Source organism: Larimichthys crocea, chromosome XIV, assembly GCF_000972845.2.
Source record: "Larimichthys crocea isolate SSNF chromosome XIV, L_crocea_2.0, whole genome shotgun sequence".
NCBI lineage: Eukaryota > Metazoa > Chordata > Actinopteri > Sciaenidae > Larimichthys > Larimichthys crocea.
The window spans coordinates 10,468,954-10,490,580 of record NC_040024.1 but is presented as its reverse complement, the minus strand read 5'-3'; the positions used below and the strand labels follow the sequence as shown (position 1 = coordinate 10,490,580).

The window sequence follows — 21,627 nt, the reverse complement described above, 5'->3', positions numbered from 1 at the left end:
CGAGAAGAGGAGGTTCCAGTTGTGAGAAGTCAAGGGGGGTGAGAGAAAATGGGCCTCGAGTGGATAAAGGTGAGAAGAAGAGGGGAAGGATTCGTCGGGACGACATCAAAGCCGGCTGATTCGGTGAATGGGAAGGGGAGCAGCTGGAGCACATGGAGGATGTACGGCAGAGAGCTGCGAGCTGCTGGAGGAATTAGACTCAGCCACATGCTTCCTTCTTCCTCTTTGCCCTCGCTTTATTTTTATCTCGTTTCCCCTCATCTGTCTCTCCTCCTGTTGTGTTTTCACCTCTCCATTTGTCTCTCCTTTACCACCCTCTCCCCACGGAGTCATACTTCACCGTCGATGCCAGCGTGCAGCTAAGCTTTTTTTTGTCTTGGGGGACTGCCCTACTCTTGTCCATAACTCACCTCTCTGATCCACAATCCCCCTGCTGGCCTTCTTCTTCCTAATGGTGGCACCGTTACAGTCACATCCTCCCCTCATGAACAGCTGCGATAGATCAACCTCTGCAGACATCTTTTTACGGAGGTGCCGTCATGGCTCTCTGAGCTGGCACATCAACGATTTGGTACCAACACGACGTGTCGTTGGCTCTGTTTTCAGTCACCGCTGTGTCATATTGCAACAGCTTCAAGCTTTTTAACGCATGCAAAACGCGTCTTCACTGATTTTGAGCGCCGTTTTCGGTTTTGCAGTTTAGTCTGTGTCCTTTCACGCCGCTAAATCGGAGCGCTTTCTAGTGTTTGTTTGAATAGTTATTGGAATATAAAGCCTATATTGGATCTTGTTGTAAATTTAGCCGTGTCGTTTTATTCTTTTTATTCGGCCTTCAGTGGTGGAAAATATTTCACACGCTGCCGCTGCTGGAGATAAATTCCAGGAAAATGTCGAAAGGTGCGACGTGTGCTATTTCTGCTTTCACGAGGAACAATATGACTAGTTAATATGCTGTATGTAGGAGTTGCTGAATGTTAGAGACTCAAAGAAAATAATTCACAGTATGCTCGTTCTGGGGAATACTGTACTCAGAAACAAAGGAGCTTTTTTTTTTTGTTGCTTGTCTTTTTTTGTGTGGTGCCCTCCCACGTTTGTAACAGTGGCTTCTCTAAAGACTCAAAAAGCATATAGATGCTCTGAGCGAGCTGCTGTTCATGCTGAAAACGAACTAAATATGTACTGGGAAGGATTACTGTGTCTGCAAAACTGTGAGCATGTTTTCTAATTGGTTATTTTTATGATTCTGTGTTTTTAATGTAAGATTTTCAAGCCCAGCAGGCTCATCTTCAGACTCTGTAGGGAGTCCTGGACTTGAGTCAATTTTACTTAATCTAATTTTAATAAAATAAACACTCAGTGAGCGTATAATGTGTAACAACAACCAAGCGGCATCCTTCTTGGCTCTCAAATGAAGCCTTTGCAGATGTGCCCAAAACTGCAGTTCCTCTAACGTCCACTTGAGGCTGGCTCTAGAAGTGAGTCAGTCTCCATAAGTCCCCATGTTTCACAGCAGAAATAAACATGTTTACAGCCTGGTACAAAAAACAGTTTTGGTCTCTGTAGTTAATTTCCCCGTTCATGACAACTGTACTGAGGGTGAATTTATATACAACTCACCTGTTCACATTATATTAAGGCTTAAAGTTATGCAGGATTAAGAGCATGGACGCTTTGATTAACAGGTGGGTGGCATTATTCAGGCCCAGGTCATCCACCAAATCCACATCTTTGCCATTTTTTTAGATTAGGGTGACATCATGGATATGACGTCCATGTTTTATACTGTCTATGGTTAATAAGTTTAAAATTCGGGTATCCTGACCATCTCATGTCCGTCTGCACAAAACAATGGGACGTATGACTTTGAGGTTTTACCAAGCAATAAAATACCGTCTCAAATCTCTCCCACATAACTTATCAGTTGTTTTATGTGTCGGCCTGGTTTACATCCATCTCCATCACTCTTAAGATCCAGGTTTCTATGTTTCTGTAAATCTGTGAACTTGTGTTATACATACGATGATGATGATGATAAGAAAGCTGAATCTGGGCTGGTAGTTTCCGTCCCAAGAGCCCCTGAAAGTCCCTGAAAGTCGTCAGTGGAACGTATCGGGTGATTAAAATCAAACCATCTGATTGTTCTCTTGTGGTGTTTTGAAGTGGAAAGAACATTTAGGTACTTTCACGTCAACAGTGGATGCTGTTTGGAGGTTCCTGCTTTCACTACGCTTGATCTCTCATCTCAGTTTTGTGCCACGAGATGACACAACAATTAAAATGTTGTGTTATCGAAAGCTGTTGGTTAACACTTCCTGGATTATGATGCTCTCTCTCTCTCTCGCTGCTTCACAGATTGATTTCAGGCTATTTGTCACCATCGCTGAGAGAAACACTTTCCCCTTATGTATTTTCTGCAAGCCATTTGTTCAAAGGGGTTACATAACAGACCGATAAGTGTATTACGGAGCGGTTGCGGTTGTGTGTGTGTGTTTGTAACGGAGATTGGATGTGATCGGTGAGGCTTTGTTTTTAAATTTTTCTGACTTGTTGTTTTTTCCAGTACAGATGTAGAGCAGAGCTACACGTTACCACGCAGATGGCAACACTAGCCCGAGGGAAGCGCGCACATTTGTATATTCATGTGACTTCCTTACCTCCTCACCAACACACCTCTGTTATGTTCACACAGCATGACTCACTGCATTCATTTTCACTTTCTCTCACTCGTTTGCCCTCTGTTGTTCCTTTTTTTTTATCACTCTTAATCATTTTGTTGCATCCTGTGAGTGTGGTTTGAGGTTTCACTTTATCTCAGCGCTGCCTCTTTGTCATTTCTGTGTAATTCTGAGATTTCTTTTAAAAATACATTCAATATGTTGTAAAATAGTTGCTGAAAACACGTGACTTTGAACGCTATATCGCTGAAAATGTGGAGTTTTTCCACCAGTTTTCCATCCAGGATTTTGTGGGCGGTCCTTAAAGGGTGGCTCGATGACACGCTGAGGCCACCCTGAGCAGAGAGATAGAGATGAATTCATCTCACTCGGAGTGTTTCAAAGTTAGTCAGGTCGTTTTCTGAACTCATCTGACACGTTTCAGTCGCATCAAAATTGCTGCTTGACTGCTCCCACGAGTGGGCGTGGTTTCCGCGCATTCAACGGGCACGCCGCTGATTTTTTTAAACTCAATTCTGACACCTAATTTCATAAACTTGTCGATATTTTTAATAATTCAAATGTGGCTGATCATCAATCATTCTCTGGTCTGACAAACGCAGAACTAGGGTTTGGAAGGGGGTGGTAAATTTACAGAAACTTTCCATGGGAAGTTAGGAAATACTGGTTGGTTTAGTCACAACTATGCCCCAACAGGTAGCAAATTTGGTGCCCTAAGGGGAATTGCTTTGCAGTGTTGTGGACATATTGGTGGCCCCTACGCACAGCGTGTAACGTGAGTTATGGTGGTGACGGCGCTGTTCTCCAACCATATTAATGTTCCCTGTTCAGGGCCGACCTTCATTTTTTGTAAATTCAAGGTTTATTCCCGTTAATTCCAATAAATCCCTGGAATTTCGCAACCCTACTTAGAGCATTTAATCTTATTTATATAGACCGAACTACTGAACTGTCCAAACCTGTTTCCAGTCCACGTTGTTTACTTCTCCTCTGTGCAATCGCTTCTCAATTTCCAGTCTCTCCGGTGAGTTGATTAATAGCTCACAGCAACACACACTGCACAGTTAACTCGCATGCCTTCCAAAACGAGGCAGCTGCCACCCACGCACCCAATACGCGTACTAGATAGCTCAGTATAACCACATCAAAAAATGAAGTGCCCACCCACCTACATACAGTCACATGCTCAAAAAAGCTCCCCTGCTGTGGGCAAACGCATACACCGATCGGAGAGCCATGCCAGGATATGGTTTTGATGATCACGGTGGTGAGCAATAGGTCTACACACACACACACACACACACACATATAAATATATATATATATTCTTTTGCTGTTATGAAGGAATCACTTCTGCTCTGCTCTCAGATTAAATATGAGTCACAGCACAGGAAGACACACACACACTGCCTCATAGCTGTATGGGAAAGCCACACACTGCAGGCTCAGTGATGCACATATTGTCCATGTGACACACACACACACACGACAATGTTCTGTGTTACCTGTAACCTACTTATGCCAGCGTACACTCACCCACTCTTGTTTCTCTCACGGGTTTCTCCCACACACTCTCAGACCGACACACACACATGTGCTGGCAGCCTGATGTGCTTATTCATCGGTGCGAACACACATGCATGCGTGGGAGATTGTCGTGAGTAGGTATGCTACAGGAAGGTGGAGCAGAAAGAGTATGTGTGTGTGTGTGCGAAGACTTGGCAATCTTGTAAGCTGATAGTCTAGATCTTTGGCAGCCTCGAGCATCTTCAGACACTTGTTGTTAGAGGCGTGCAAGGTACTGGTACTTTCAAAATAAAAGCTTACTTAGGGCGGTAGGCGGGGTACACCATGGACAAGCCGCCAGTTAATTAGAGTTTTAAGAAAACCGATGACAAAATATCAGCTGATTCTTCTTTTAAACAATCTTCATACAGATCCCTTTGATTGTGGGTTTCTTTAGGACGTCTTATAGTGTAAAAATAAACTTGTCAGCACTCTCCGACGATCAAGCTATGTAGACGCTCTTTTTAGGCGACCACAAACTTTGTTCGGCACTTCTGGACCGCCTTTTCTTGCTACTTATCGGCCCACACAGGCAGCAGTACCAATATATTTGCAATAAGCTAGCATGAGGTGGGTCGGCCTTGAATTAAGATGTGATTTTAATTCTAACGTTGGCGTGCGTGGTCGTTCAGGGGATCCTCCTGACTCCTCAAGAGTGTGACGTCGTCTTCTGTTAATATTCTATTGATGAAGTTGGTCTCTGGTGATGATTTAGGTCTTATTTTCAAAATTAAAGGTCAAGTGTGAAAGATTTAGGGGTATGTGTTGGTAGAATATGGAACAGATGTGGACATGTGGAAAGAGCGATGGGGTAATGGTGTGCAACTAAAGTCAACAAAAGCTGGAACTGAAACCGGGGGTGTTTTGAATACATGTCGTGCCTGTTAAACCACAGTTATTTCTTCTAATGATAGTGTGAATGGTCTTTATTTCCCACGAGGCAGCGCGCTTCTGATATGACATGTTGTGGGGAATCCCAACTGCTCAATTAGAGAGTGTGGCCATCGTCTGTTAATATTCTGCTGATGAAGTCGGTCCTCCAGTGAAGATTTAGGTCTTATTTTTGAGATTAAAGGTCAAGTGTGGAAGATTTAAGGGGGATTTATTGCCAGAATATGGCACAAATTGAATATTATGTTCATACATGTGTATAGGCAAACATGTGGAAAGAGCAACAGGGTAATGGCGTGCAACAAAAGTCCAAAGCTGGAACTGAAACGGCGGGTGTTGAATCACCTAAACTGGACTGTTTCTTTTGTATTTCCTGTGCCGTAGTCCAGAAGTTGTTGTCTAATATCTGCCTGAATCCATGTGAATCCTCTGAACCTTTTTTAATTCTTTGGATTTTTTGTCTTTTATTTTGAATAATTGACCATAGAGACAAACATGGGGAGAAAGCAAAGATATAATCGCGTGCAAACAAAAGTTAAAACCAAATCAGGAACTGAAACCGGGGCTGTCTGAGTACACCACAGTTACTCTTATAAACTCTTCAGCTGTAAGCCAAAGTTCACAACAAACCTTTATCTTTAATTGGTGACAAAAAGAGGATGTCCGTATCATATCGACTGTGCTAGATATTTTAATTTGCTGGCTCATATTTAGACTGAAAGACTTTAAAAACCGTCATAAAGCGAAGATAGATGTGAAGGAGACAGACAGAACACGTAGAGGACAGAGCGGACTGGAATAACACAAAATCAATCCAAATCCTATGTTGGAGAAAGATGGAGGTAAGCAGAGATGGAGATCGAAGATTTAAAAAAAAGTATAAGGATATCAATTAGAGCCGGGGCCGAGGCGATATCGGATGCGACAGATGGAGGATTGTGGACCGCCAGAGGTGAAATGGAAAAAGCCACGAATGAAGAGAAGGGTGTGGGCAGAGATAGTCCTGGTTTTTGTCACCGGACAGAAGTGGACAGCTCGTGTTAGAAGGAGAGATAAGAAATAAACGAGGGAGGAAAATCGAAGAGAAAGGAGACAGGGAGAAACGAGCCTTATCTCATGCAGATAACACACCTTTTTAAAATTGATATTAGACATTTAGTGGAGCACACACACACACACACACACACACACACACACACACACACACACACACACACACACACACACACACACGACGCCTGGCTCAGGCAGGTAGAATTAATAATAGATTCACACGTCATCAAAAAGGGAAATGTCAGAGGAGGAACAGGTCGACAGGACTGACAGCCGGCTTCATTTCACATATAATCCTTCCTGAGCCAAACCTTTCCTTTCTCATGTGTAACTCACAAAGCTCCTGGATTAGAGTGCAAGCTCCCGCGTACCAAAAAATAAAAATAAATAAAAAAGATGCGGACAGAAAAATTAGGAACACACGAGAGGCATTCGCTGATGAAAGCTAGTTTAACGCAATGTTATTCTTTGCTGTTATGATTTATCGAGACTCACCTTGACACAGGAGATGAGTTTTGTATCTGTTACCGTCGTGCCTTTTTTGTATTTCACCGTGCAGATTTGAAGAGATCAGAAGAGCCACATTAGAAAAACACATTAATTTTAAGCATTATTTTTCTGACTTTTGCTGCTGATGACTTTGACATCCCTACAACAACCTCTAAAAGACTCAAACGAAAACAAGCTTTAATACATGTTCAGAGGTGAATGAATGAGCTACAGACTGAATAAATCTGCAGTGTACATGAATTCAAGATAAGCGGCTGAAAATAACGCTTATAACAACTTAATTATGCAAATTAAAACCCTCTGAACTAATGAGGATTGTTGAGTTCTTCAAGGCCGGATGCACCAGTAGACCCATTTAGAAGTAAAGGAAAGTGGAGGATACATTAATGCCAGTAAATGAACAGTTAACCCTGATTAATCCCAGTTAACCCTGTTTAACACGTGAATATGATCGCTGGGAAATTAAAAAATCTGAGTGCTGCTGTCTCTTGCTACTTGTTGGATGTTTTAAGTTTGATGGCAATGAGAAGAAGAAACAGCTCGTATATATTTACACACGTTAGTGCGCAAAACTGAAAGAAAATATATCTAATATCTAATTTAAAGAGACATAAATGTAGAGAAATTTTAAAAAAAGCAATATCGGGTTCCAAAATGTAGCAGAGTCGAAGTATTAAATGGCATAAAATAGATATAGTAAGCTTTTTTTGTCAATTACTTTGTGTATTATTTACATTTAAATACGTAGGAGCACATACTGAATGAGTTGTTGTAAATATCTGCGTCAGTACGAGCTTAAAATGTGAGGATAAGTTGTGGCAGACGTTTCAGTAGTAATAGCATCCGTAATATCAACATGACCCAACAGGCTGACAGACTCCGGCTCCTCAAACTGGCTGCAGGGATGCAGCATCGATCAATACGCACTATATTAAAAGCTACTGGATTAGTGTCCTGTTGCCTCTGCTCTCCCTGCTCCTCTTCCTCCCTTTTTATTCTCATCATCCTCTGCCCTCGTTCCTCCGCCTCCCTCTGTCTCTCTCTCCGTCGGAGCATTCATGCATACTGATCAGCCGAACCGCAATTAGCCTCTCTCCCGCGTACATGTTTGTTTTGTGCGTCCCTCCCGGTGTTCAGTCATGAGCAGACAGCGCTATCAGTTTTGTAATGCATGTCTGCAGGCGGGGGGGTTGGATGCTGTGCTCCGTTTGGACAAACATTGATAAGATTTGAATCGGGACAAGTCTGTACCAACTATAACCGGAGGAGAGTGTGTGTGTGTGTGTTGACTCCCAGCATAACATCCAGCGGTTTCCCCAAGACCCTGATTAGAAAGTCAGAACACTAACGTCGCCACAGTGGTTTCTAGAAGCTGCGCAATCCTGCCCACAAATACTATTAATTCATTAAAACACTTCTGTATTCTCAGGTCTCAGACTCTGATAATTAGTAATATATATTTTAAAATCATTCTTTCTCTGCGGCCTGGTTGCAAATGACTCATGGACCGGTACCGGTCCACCGGTGGTTGCTTTAAACACAGCTCCAGCCCAAGAAGAATTTCAATCAATCAGTCAGTCTAATAGAAATAAAGATATCCCAATAAACACTTTTCTATTCGCAGCTGTAAAACATTTAGGGGTTCGGGTTAAAATCAGGTTGAGTTCAGCTTTGGTTTACTGCAGATTTTTGTGTTTTTAGTGTTTTTGATTACTGTTGATTTAGTTTGGCTCGTCTCTTTAAATGACTCACCTGCTACACAGGTGCAGCTGTGGCTCTCGCTTGGCAACCCCGATTGTTCATCAAATGAAACCACATCATCTCTCGCTCAGTGAGTCAGACGATGTTAAATGCAATTCCTCCCACCTGCAGCTGATATATTTGCTTCTGTATATGTAACTTTATTAGTTTTAGTCATAAGTCCTTGAAAAGACACGTCAACCAAAAACCCTTTTCGAGCGAGTCAAGCGCTTCACCTCTGGAGGCGTGAGAGATGGATGACGAGCTTAAACCGAACAGGAACTGAAGAGATTTTTTTTAGTGCTCTTGAACTCGTATCAAAATATTACCCACTGTTAACCAGATTGCACGTCTAAACTGTTGGACGAGTTAGCTGATGAGAAATCTTCCATCACCAACATTTGGTGTGATAATTAATTGGGTTGGACGACATCGGTCGACGGACAATCTGGCTAAAAAGCTGCTTGTCTTTGTGTCTTTGTAGAGGAAATTTCAACCTGTGCACACAGAGTATCTTCTTTTTCCCTCACTAATAGTGTTTGGCAGGCTGTTTTGTCATATTGCCTTTTCATTTTCACGTTGTTGGAGCATTAGTCTGCTGCACCACTGTGGACAAGGAAAGGAGGAAGCCTCAGCCTCACTGGAGTCTGACTGCTGTTGTGACCAGCATACTAATCAAGTGTAAGACCAGGCTAAGGGGGTACACATACCTACAGTGTATATACACACTTTTCTAGCTCTCAATTTTGCTCCAGCTCCATCTCTAGACTTAATACAATTTCTCTCCTCAATGATTGATGCCTTGGCAACCCAACAGCCACGCCTCATCTCTCCCCTCTCTCCACTCTGTAATCCCCGCCCTGTCCAGCAGCTCATTGGCTGTCACAAAGCTGTCTTAGGTCCGCGGATGAGAAGCAGAGCAGACTGCAGAGCTTTATGACTCACTCGGCTCTGCAGGCTAGTTTTGCTCCTGTAGAAGCTCGTAGAAAATCTGGGGGGAAAATTTACAGGAACATTTTGAGATAATGTCACATCGGAAATGCTGCTCGGCCAAGAGGCACCGTGGCGTTGGCAAATGTTTCTTTTCGTAGTATCTTTGAAGTTGGCCTGATGTCATGACTTGCATTCTCACTTTTCATTGCAGTATTTGCTATGGTTCAAAGAAATAAACTACACAAATAGCTATATTAATCATATTAGTGTTAATTCATAGGTTTAATTGGTCGCTAAAAGCCCATATGGCACCAGTTTCTGGACACTTGTGTAGTTTTTTCTCCAACTGGGAGATATCCAGATACTTTTTGAGTACCAACAGATCAAATTCCTAGCTTTGTTTAATGAGATATTTCCTGATTTTATATGATAATTGTACATTTCAATAAAAGTCTTGTACAACTGCTTTTCATTAAGACAAAAGTTTAACTTATTTTATACGAGACAAACCGAGGATCAACAAGGATTATAGATTCCTAAAATTGAGCCTTCTGTAACCCAATGTTTCAGAGTGACTCACTAGTAATGCAGCAATACTCGTTCATTGCCAGTTTGTGCAACAAAGTTATGTTGTATAATGTTTTTGTCTTGTGACAGTGTTGTGAAAAGGTCAACACTGATGAAATTTCATAATAAAAATTACCCCAAAAAGTCATTTAACTAAGCAAAAATGTCAAACATTTGCTGACGACTTGCTGCTTTTTATTGTAAATCCAAATTGTAAATTTTCATCTGTAACTTTTATCGACTGCAGACTTTAATGAGACCGAGGCATTACATGAATAAAAAGTAAAATGGTGTAACACATTTCAGAGTAAAGTAAAACGTCCTTCCTTCCTTTCATATCGCTGTGGACTCACAGTTACTCGACAGCTTCCCTTATGTTGCCTGCACTCATTTATTTACCTTTCGTCACTGTTGACATTTTTCTCCACGGTCAGCTGACTGCAAATCTAAAGCATGAACCACACTACTCTGAGGTTTTTCCAACCAGGTCACATCACTTGTGCTCATGCTGCGCTGTCACTCATCCTCTCTCGTAATAATGCGCACGGAGAGCTCGAGATCTGTTTTCAGATGAATTATTCCGTTTGCTTCTTAATATAAAAGCTAGAGGATAAAAAAAAAAAATGATTCAATGCTGCTCTGCCAAAGTGTTGACATCTTTACAGGCTGTCTCCACTCAGCCGAGAGCTATTTTAAGACCGTTGTTAGTGAGAAAACCAAATGCTTGTTATTTTTGCTGCCTGTGAGCGTATACACTACTAGATATTGTTGACTCGTTCTTCCATTCTTTCTCTATCTTGTTCTGTCTCTGTCATTTTCCTGCTCCTGCTTCCGTGTGCTCTGGATTTCATGCACAAGTTCATTTGTAATGCACGAATTATCTTTTGTGTCCTCCAGTGTGTGTGTGTTGGTGTGTCCACATTAGTGTGTGGAGACTGTCGATAAGCTTATTGAGGACCTGGGGATCAAACACTCCCCATGTGAGGATTTGTACCCCACCAGCTCTTCTCAAGATCAAAGTCTGAAGTTGTTCTAAAGATGTTGGATCACCTGGATTTTGGGTGCTTGAAAACTTTCTTGTGATTGTCTGGTATTTTCTGTTAAAAAATGTGTGTGAACCCATAAATCTAGCAGGATTGAAGTGACTCTTACACCAAAATGCACATAAACACACACTGATCTCACTGTTTGTGATATCCCTGTGCTTGTTTGTTTAACCCTTGGCTGTGGCTGTAGTCGAGTCCAGAAGTCCAGAATTTCAAACTGGTCATTGACAGTGAAACTAATTAAAAATGAGTATGACCCTTCCTCAGACCAGCCTCTTTTTGCTCTGTGCTCCAACAACAGTTGAGCAAGGCAGAACTTGGGTCAACTTTCTAATTTCCTGCTAGACTAATCTTTGTCGAAAAAGACACCTACATTTTGTAAATCTGGGGCAACTCGACTTGGTTGTAGATCCAAGAAGACGTTTCACCTCTTATCCAACGAAAGTCGTCACAACAGCAAGGAGCACTAACAAACCTTGTGGAAACAATGGCCTGGGTTTCCCTAACCATCTTCAAAATGTGGTTGTAGCATAAATAAGCAGAGAAAAGGAGAAAGTTGACCGAGGTTCAGCCGGCTACCACATTTGTGCAGCTGTTATTGGAGTAGACCCTAACCCTCTGCATGTTGTCATTGTAAGACATAGACTAATAACTCTGCTATGTGCCGACATTGTTCTTCTAACTAAAGTCTACATGTCTGGTCTTGTCTTGAAACTTCGATATACTGTAGGTAATCCATCCTGTATTAAACAGCATGTTGGGTTTTGGTAATTGTTTTGTGGTTAAGGGCAGGAACTTCTTTGCAAAGTCGTCCTTTAAAGGTGCATTTGGGTGCTCGTGGGAAAAACTGACACTCCATCATATCGTTGTGCTACATATCCGGATTTAATTTGATTTGGCAAATTCAGGTCGCTTTGTAGCATTAGCTATGTTTCACCATACTGTTTGGCTTTTTTAACATCAATATCATATTTGTGTATTGTGTATTTGTGTTTTACAGACTTCACTTGTCCAAATTACAGATTATTCTCATCCTATTACCTGAATTTACCTCCTTTTTATAAGGTGAATCTCTCATCTTCTATCTTTAATTGATGTGGGATTAGCGTGAGATTTCAAATTCATTGCGGACACTGTGCTGAAATCGGTTTTCTCGTATCATCTGTAAGATATTGGATTTCACTTGGTGTGTGCGTTGCTCTGCAGCCAAAATGTTTGGCCCGGCTGTGTGTTACGGACAGATTAATCCGTGTTATGGAATGATAATGAGTTCGGAGGAGACGAGCAGGGGGGAGCTAATAAAGAACGAGGGCAAGACTCTTACTCTGTCTGTCAGCGGCAGCACTGGCACTGCGATTGATCACAATTACCGAAAGGGAGGAGGAGACGCCACGTTATTTAAGAGGAGGAGGTGGGGCGAAGAGGGCGCTGAGGGGAAGGAGAGGAGTTGAGTTACCGTTACGTAAGGGAGCGAGGAACGGCAGGAGTTGTCCTTTTAAATAAGGGAGGCGATGAGGCACCGATGACAAGATGTGGAAGGAAAAATGAGGGAGGAAAGGTGATGTGGGATAAAGGTTGGAGGTCAGATGGAAGGGAGGGAAAGTTAAGATTAAGGAGGGTGAAAACCTGAGGGAGGAAAATAAATGAGAGGACATGGCGTGAAGGTCAGTGGAAGGACTGTTTTCTCTCTGTAACGTGTACTTTGCATGTTGTTCTGCTTGTATGACACGGCAAGGTCACACCTCACATGACACACTGTTGTCAAGGGAACCATAGGCACCTTCCTCTTAAAGCCACACGCACCTTTTCTCCGAAAATCCCTTTGAAGCACATCTCGACGTTTTCCATGCTTAAATTCCTCATCCATATTTATTTGCATCACGTCTTTGTATTGTTGGCGAGCCTCCTGCTGTTGCCGCCGAAGTGATCAGTCAACTAGCGGATCAGTTGCTTGGCATAAAATTAATTGACAGCAACGTCATAATCTCTTAATCGTTCCAGCAAAAATGCCAAGAATATTCTGGTCCCATCTTTAAAAATAATGTGAAGAGTCACTGGTTTATTCTTTGCTTTGAGCTAAGCAGATTTTAACTCAGCATGCTACCATTTGCTAATTACCATTTAATAATTACAGCGTTGAGGAAGTGGGGGGAAGTACTTTATTGGATTTATTTGTCGGACAAATTAAAAGATCAGCTTGATGATGGATTACATCGATTACAAATTCATGTCCAAACCAAATCCACCCAATAATTGTGACATATTTTGCCAAAAACCATGAAGTAAAGTTGGGATATCATCAAAATGCAGGTTTTTCCATTGATTTGATTGGGTGTAGTGTATTTTGTTAGCCCCAGGGGTGTCGAGTTGAGCCAGACCCCTCACAGGATGTGGTCTGAAACTAGCTTTAGGGTATATCATCTGGGAACCATGAACATCTGTTCAAAATCTGGTGGCACTTGCAGTCAGTATGTTTTTCTAATCCTCAGCAAACTTTAATGTGGTCAAAAACAGAAAGACTATCATCTAAAATGATACTGTTATGTTTTTCACATTTTGTCACTGTCACTGAATCTTTTGGCTTTTGGACAAAACTAGCAATTAGAAGTCATCACCGTGGGCTCAATCAAATAAATCAATCCCTAAACGAGTCAAGCTATATTTGGCATATTGCTTCAACTCGCTTCTCCTTCGAGTAGTTTGATATTTGATTTTGTTTCATGGCTTAATTTGTGTGTTTGTCTTGGACAGACATGCTCATTCAGAGTCTGGCCTTTCCAGAATGTCAGAGGTCAATCTTTCCACAGACGTTATTGAACCGCTCTCTACCTCCGCCATCTACCTCCTTTCATCCACCCATGCCTTTATTCCTTAGACGAAAAAAAAAAAACGAAGAAATAGTAGCGACTGCTGGGAAAACATGAGGCGTTATCACCCAGAGGGGCATTAAAGATTTATTTAGTGGTGGTGAGTCAGACAGGGAGGTCTTCTCCAGTTTGTCATGTTCAAGCATGAAGACCTTCTATGACAAATTGATGCAGTTAGTGAAAACACCCTTTCCCACACACCCTGCAGACAAACGTCTTTCTTGTATTTTTATTATGCAGTGTCCAACAACTGTAGCTCATAACACAGGATAAGAGCATTAATGAAAGTCCCTTATGTCATCTTGACAACCAAGGATGCATCAGACTGATGAATCAATTAATTTACAGAAGGTAAAGAAAGGTCTGTCTTCGTTGAATTGCTTTTGTTGGTCCAACCATTGGTCCAAAACCACAAAATAATACATTTTTAATTATATAAAACAGAAGAAAACTGCTAAATGAACAGTAGAACCAGCTAATAATTACCATTCATGACTTTGATGATTGATTATCAAAATATTAAAAACAATCTCCCCTCAAGGTCCGTTCATTTGCTTGTTTGGGAGCTTTTGATTGTCCTCTTCAACTGTTTTTCTCAGTTGTCATGGAAATGTAGATGTTTAAACATTTCTTGAACTTTTAGCAGTTCTCTGACAGTTGATCAGACTTGATGAAGACCATGTGGTAGGATTGAAACCTCCAGAATGAGGAGGTTTGTCTTGTTTACTGCTGTTTATGTTTACAGGATGTCCAAAAATGTGAAAAATGCGAGAATAGACCATCCTAAGAACCCCAAATGATCTTTAAACAGTCGATAATTGAGTTTTTACTTATTAGATATCTTTAATAACTATTGTTTACTATCAAAATTGTTGTAGATTAATTGTCTGGCAATCAGTGAATCAATTAACTGACCATACTGGGTGGTGAAAGATGTCAACACAAGAAGTCGCTTATATGTTTGTGACAGCCTGGTTTTAAATTTTCAAACCAATGCTGACACAAATTTAGTTAAAGGGTTGGGTTGAGACAATCAAACAAACACAATCAAACAAGTACTGTACACTTCCGTTCTCGTCTTCATTTGAACTGGAGTTTGTGAAATAGCCATGGCAGGCTTTAAAGAAGTGAAACCGGAGTGTTGCAAGGAGAACTATGCTCACATGTTTTTCAAGAAAAGCAGTGTTTTTCTAGTATTTTGGAGCCAGCAGCCTTTAGAGGAAGTGCAACTTGAGGCACTTCCACATCGGATGTAACGTTCACTTGTGGTGGCTGCGGCTCAGGCCAGACATTGTCAATAATAAAACCTTGTGGGAAAAATCTGTGTTTTGTTTATCATGATGTCGAGAACACTGAGAAATCTGTTCCTCAAGAAAGGTGGGGCTGGCTTCATCAGACGACACAATGACTGTCAGGAAGTTTATGCAACCACAGAAAAGTCTTTGAAAGTCCATTTTTGAGTAATTACTATTTTACACCTTAACTGAACACGAGCCACAGAAGTAAACGCCCAAACCCAGCTCGAGCTTCCTGCTTGTTGAAACAAACAACCACTTCAGTCAAGGCTGCTTTTAAGTTTAAAGTTCACATTTTAAAGACTAAATTTAGAGCAACGAGTATTGTCTGCGCATTGAAAGCTTGATGGCTTATCAGTCTGTGCCGTAGAGCTCCACTGTGGTCCAAAAACAGACATCTAATGACGTTAACTTGTGCTTTAGGATATTGTGATTAATCAAGGAAACAATCAGCAGCCTTGAAGCTGAAAATACTCTTTAGATAACCAAATGTTTATTGATCTGCCACTGAAACGCGTCCTCAACAAATGCAGTATTTCCTTCTGTTGGAATTACTTCTGTTAAAAACCACAGTAGGAAAGAACAGAGCCTTTTTAGAAGTTGAAACTATATTTTGTGAGCTGTATTGAATAAGAAAAAGAGCCACAGTGATACTGGAGAAGTCAGAAACTATTGATAGATATATTGTTGTTTTATATAGGATTTTTTGACAATACCAAAAACATCAGCAGTTACTTTAATAATCCACATTTTCAAGCAAAAAGCCAAACACTCCCCAATTCCAGCTTCTTAAATTGGGTAGATTTGCTGCTTTTCTTTGTCTTATGTGATTAGTAAACTGAATATATTTGGGTGTTGGACTACTATTGGATGGCCAAATGATCAGTTGATAAAAGAATGTGCAGATTAATTGATAATGGAAATAATAGTAAGTTAGTTGTGGCCAAACTCAATTCTGTACTTCTGTTGATCCACATGTTTTCCAGTGAAGAGAGAAGTCAAGTTAAGAAAGGAGAAACCATGAGATTGGTCAATCCAAAGAAAGACGTTAAAACGGATTCATTTACAACAACATACAACATTTTAGGATTAATACATCCGAAATCCAAAATCCAGAAGATTTAAACCCCTGGCTCCAGTATGCATTGCAGCTTATAATTATATCCCAGTTGTTGCGCTGTAGAAGCATCTTTGTAATTATTTGTGCAAGAAAAACAATGCTGTGCTCCAGTTTATCCAATTCTTTTCCATTGTTTCCTCTTTGCTGTACTCCTTGTCGTCATTTTCTTCGCTCTGGTCTCTTTTTGTTCAGATTGATAATGATGCGTACTGACTGTCGATGTAGTGACAGGCTGTCGAGGAGACGGGGCATAAAAGTGAGAACTGGATGGGGAGAGGAAGCGTTTGTGGCAGGCGGACTGTTTTGACCTTTACCATGTGATTTCCACTCGTCATATATGGTGACGTGCTGCATCTGTGCAGCAGTCGAGGCCGGAGCTGTTTTTCTTCATCCAGAGGGATTTAAAGTAGTTAAGTAAAGAGTGCAGAGGTCACTGGAGGTGTCCTGGTCATTTTAGTGTGAAGGAAGTGTCAGAAGATTATTAAAAACAGCAGCTAGGGACCATGTTTGCTATAATTTTTCTGTTGTGCAGCTTCTAGTGCTTCTGTTGTCAGCTGTTTGAGGTGTTAAGAAGATGTTTGATCCTTAACCTGATTGTGAAAAGGAATCAAATTAAAACTCAGCATGATGCTCTGATGGAAGGCTTGTGTTTCAGTTGTAATCCCACTGGTACATCCATCCTTTTTACTGAGCAACAATGAAGTACCCCTTGGCTATTCACTCAGTGTTTATCTCCAGGGAAATTTTGAATTTCCAGGCTGGTTTTGTGCCACATCATTACTGAGAGGTTTCTCTTCAAACTGGAGTCTCTGAACAGCGGGACTCATCTTGTACGACATCTTATTTGAGTTTTGATTCATCACGCTTTAGGACCCTCCACATTTACCGTCTCGTCAGCCCTGTGATTGATCACGTTCATCTCCTCCCCTTCCTTATGGCTTACCTCAGGTGCTTCAGCCCACATCACAAATCGACCTCTGGCACCCGGCCTCTTCTGCCTCCTCTCCACCTTGATTCACTCCACTCACATCCAGCAGGTGTAAGCAGAAGCTGCACTTAGCTGACTTTTCTATCAGGAGAAGAAATTGATTTGCCACTTTGGCCACTCATAGGTTTAGCCTCTTCTGGACACTTTGATCCCATGAAGAAAGGCTTGGGAGTGAGAAGAAAGGGCCCTCTGTCTGCGGTGGTTGCATCAGGCGAATTTCAGTGTTGGGACGTGAAGAGCTGAAAGAAAGATGAAAGGTAGTAAGTGGGGTGGATTTGGAGGACGGCCCAGGTAAGATGAGAGGGAGCTGAGGGGTGGAGAGGTGTGTTTGAGACAGGGATGCAATCTTTCTCGCTGCCTTTAATCTTTACAGTTGTCATTAAAGGTTGCATTAGAAGTTTGACTGTGTGTATTTCTGGAAGTCCTGCCTGGAATATCGATCTCTGCAGAGCTTTGCCGATTGTTTTCAGTGTTCGTCGTGTTGCTATTCTTTCCTTCCACAAACATAGAGTGGATTATTATGCGAGTGTGTCGAGGCTCTGACCTCCAGACGCCACGCCCAGCTCAGCAGGGAGTGATAGTAGTTTACCCCTGGGAGACTTTGATTTGTAATGTACTGGTGGATGTGGGGCTTTTTAAAATGCTGTGCAAAGAGCAGTGGGAGTAGACTCAAGCTTGAACCAGCTCATTCTTGCATTCACTTTTAAGAGAATATAGTGAAAAATATCTCAAATGTACCCGATTTTCTTTCTTTCATTCACCCAAAACCCCAAATATTTTCAAAATAAAATGCTTTTAGACCATAAAAAAGCAGCAAATCTTCACATTTGAGAAGTTGAAACCACTGACAGTATAATATATGGACAGTGTTCGCGTGACGTCACTCTTAGGTTTCTGAAGAGCCACTTTGAAGCTCAAATTTTGTGGCGCCAGCCCTCGCCATGTTGGCAGCCTCCCGGCTAATCTAGAAATCGGCAAAGACGTGAATCATCGGCTGACCTGAATGATGCCTGGTTGGTCAAACAAGCCATCTGTAATGGTATCTACCTGTCATTTAAAGCGTCCACGCTGTTAATTCTGTATAACTTTAAGCCTTAATTTAATTTAAACAGGTGAGTTCTAAGTAAGTTCTCGCTTCCTGACCCTCCAGTGGACCATCAAACCTAAAAAAAAGAAAATTTAAATGAAAAGTGACAGGTTTTAAGTGCAACTCCGTGTTTTATTTGATGACAAAAATGATAGGACTGAAAATCGTTTGCTATTTTTGTCAAACGTCCTTTTTTCCAACTGAAGCCAACACTTACGTCAGCGCACACAGACAAAATAACACTGGATGTCTCCCAACTGTGAACGAACGAAGAGCATGTGTAGGTTTCAACATGCAGACTGAAACTAATTGTTAAAAAAAAACAGAGGGACATACGAGACCAGAAGCACTTAACGAACTGAAATGGAAGCAAGAGAAAAGACACACCACACCCAAACAGCAGCTGTGCAGCCAGGGGTCAGTCTGTTCAATAATTCATCTCCAGGTCTTTAGAGACAGAAAGTAAACCACTAAAATAGACCTGCTGGGTCCGTCTGAGGGGAACAGGGGGGGAGACAGAACGAAAACACACATATAGAGATAGAATATTATGATGTGCAGGAAAAAGGCAAAGCGTGTCAGGCCGACAAAGGACTACAGAGAGAAAAGAGGAGACAGGGATGGGAGATGAATGCAGAAAGGAGGAAACCAGTCAGACAATGAAGAGAGAACAGAGAGAGGGGGAAGACGTGAAAATTGAAGGAGGCATCAACGGCGAGAAAAGAGATCTGCAGATGACAGACGCCGACACAATGTGATGAGGAAGAGATGAACTGTCTGACATCGCAGAGATTCAAAAAACAAAGGAAAAAAAAAAGAGGCTTTTATTCCAGGAAAGCAAATTGTGTTTATCACAATGTGTGATAGACTGAAGAAGCAGCTTATAAAGATAACAAGAGAAACAACAGAAGTATGTGAACATTTCTAATAACTTGAGGAGGAAATAATGACCAATCACCGGACAAATCATATTCTCTGGTGTCTCGGCACATCGAAGACTCACTGAGAAAGTAAATATGAAGTGAGAAAATAATAAAGGGATACATACTAAAAATATGTTTCCTGCCAAAAAACAACGATAATCAAATAATTTAATCAAATGATTAAATACCGAACATTCACTTGTTCCAACCAAGCTGCAGTTAAATGTAAATATTTCTCGTTGAGATCCACCTATCCGATCCACCGGATCCAGATTTGTCCGATTCTGACCTGAAGAAGTGGGTCAGGAATGGATCGTGCATTGGCCAGAAGTGTTTCCTCTTGGTCCATATTATCGCTTCATGTATTTATTGTATCGTATCAGGAGAGGAAAAGTCTAATCAGCCACCTGTGTTTGCTCACTGATATCAGGTGTTCCTGTTCCTAATCATTGTACCGTGCACACGGATCAAATCTCCAAAGATTTCTCCAACATGTTGCACGTTCAAACTTTCTGACTTCAGCTGTTGACTTATGAAGGAGTGCCGGCTCGTTTTATATACAGAAGGCCGGAGTGATGAAGTCGACCCTGTGATTTTTCTTTTATTTAACAGGATGATTTTTCAGAATCCCCTCTGTAACACAAGTTTGGAAGCTTAGTTGATGACATGGAGAAAAAGATACAGAGGTCTATAAAATTTGCTGCAGTTTGCAGATGCAATAATATGTTATAACTCCCCAGAAGAGCTCGTTTTACGCTTCAACAATCAAAAATAAAGAGTTTTATTGAAGATGGTTGTGTTGCATTTGAATCAAGAGCTGTAGATATTTCATGGGGAAGTTCCCACAGCCTCATAACGGAGCGCAAAGATCCGAACTGGCTCAGCTCTGTCGGGAATGAATGAACCACTGCTGAGTTTGTTGATCACGTTTCTTGGACCGTGATGTCTTCTAACCCTGTCTCCTCTTTTTGTGTTTGTCTACAGGCTTTTCAACCTGACTCTGAAGAAGCTGATCATGCTGAAGGAGCTGGACAAAGACCTCACCTCGGTGGTCATCGCCGTCAAACTGCAGGTACGAGATGTGTCTAACCAGTCAGTCAGTGAATGAATGACGGAGATGTTTCAGGACGGACACCTGGCGGCAAGAACAATTGAACTTTCCTGGAAGTAAATAAAGTCCCATTAGTCAACAGTTTTCTAATTCAGCAATTATTTCTTTGGCTTTAATCAGCAAAATTGTATTCCAGGAGTTAAAGACTTGAATTTAAATGTGCCAGACGAGTTGAAATGTTGCTGAGTAAGTGTTTTTTTTCTTCTTCCAATTTTAGTTCATTGTTTTGTCGAGTCAGGTTTTTGGATCTGGACGCCTCCTCTTTGTTTACAGCCCAAAAAAAACTTTCTGCAAGTCGTCCACAGTTGTGTAAATTACTTTTATTCTTAAACTTGACGGCGAGCCTCCAGTCCTGTATTCAATTTCTTATCATTTCACACCCTCCCGACAGCCACATTCGTAAATGTAAGCTTGAATAACTCCGACATAAGGTGTCAGATTCGATCAGATTCCTTCATTTCTTCACCTCTCCTGCCGTCTTGCACTCTTCGTTTTGCTCTGTATCACCTCTTTCTTGCCAACACATTCTTTGTTGACACACACACACTACAATTAACGTTGTTTAAATTCCTCGTTAATGCTGTGGCTCCTTTCCCAGTCTCTGCTCCTTGGCTCCTTTTCTGTCTTCACCATTTCCATCTTGTTTTAAATCTAAGCAAACCAATGAGTTCTCTGCTGTTTCTGGCACATAATACGCTTTAAGCTGTTTTAATTCTGTTTTTAATCTTCCCTCCTCTGTTGCCTCCTATCAGTCAGTTTCACCTCCCTCTTTCCCGACCTCCTTTGCTCCCACGCTTCCCTCGCTGCGTGCGGTTGATGAGAGTTCATTGTTCTCGCCCTGCTGGAGTCGGCCGGGGCATGCTAACAGTAATCTTTCCAGTCTTTCTTTCCCTGCACTCCTGACATTTTCTCTTTTGTCTTTTCTCTCTCTCTTTTTCTATCCTGCTGTCGCCTACTCAGGGCTCCAAGAGGATCCTTCGCTCCAATGAGATCCTGCTGTCCTCTGCGGGCCTCACGGAGACCGACCTGCAGCTCACCTTCTCCCTGCAGGTAAAGACAAAGATTCAGAGAAAGAGAGAGAGAGAGAGAGAGAGGGGGCAGGCACCTGTCAGTCAAAAGCAATCACACACTTTGTACTTCCAACATAAAGGGACAAATAGGTTTAATTTCTGCTCATGAAAAGCTTTAGGCTATCAACAAATGCGGTTTGATGCCAGGCAGAATAGTGATTAAAGGTAGTTTAATTGCCGCCGTT

General features: G+C 41.6%; 1 protein-coding gene across 1 annotated transcript in view; it reads left to right on the top strand.

The window, feature by feature from the left end:
- Positions 1-21,627, top strand: part of pacs1 (phosphofurin acidic cluster sorting protein 1) — a 55,532-nt gene that overhangs the window by 10,265 nt on the left and 23,640 nt on the right. Inside the window, exons 2-3 of the mRNA XM_019264675.2 lie at positions 20,246-20,333; positions 21,333-21,422. Of these exons, the coding sequence (XP_019120220.1) occupies positions 20,246-20,333; positions 21,333-21,422 (178 nt within the window). The remainder of the gene's footprint in view (positions 1-20,245; positions 20,334-21,332; positions 21,423-21,627) is intronic.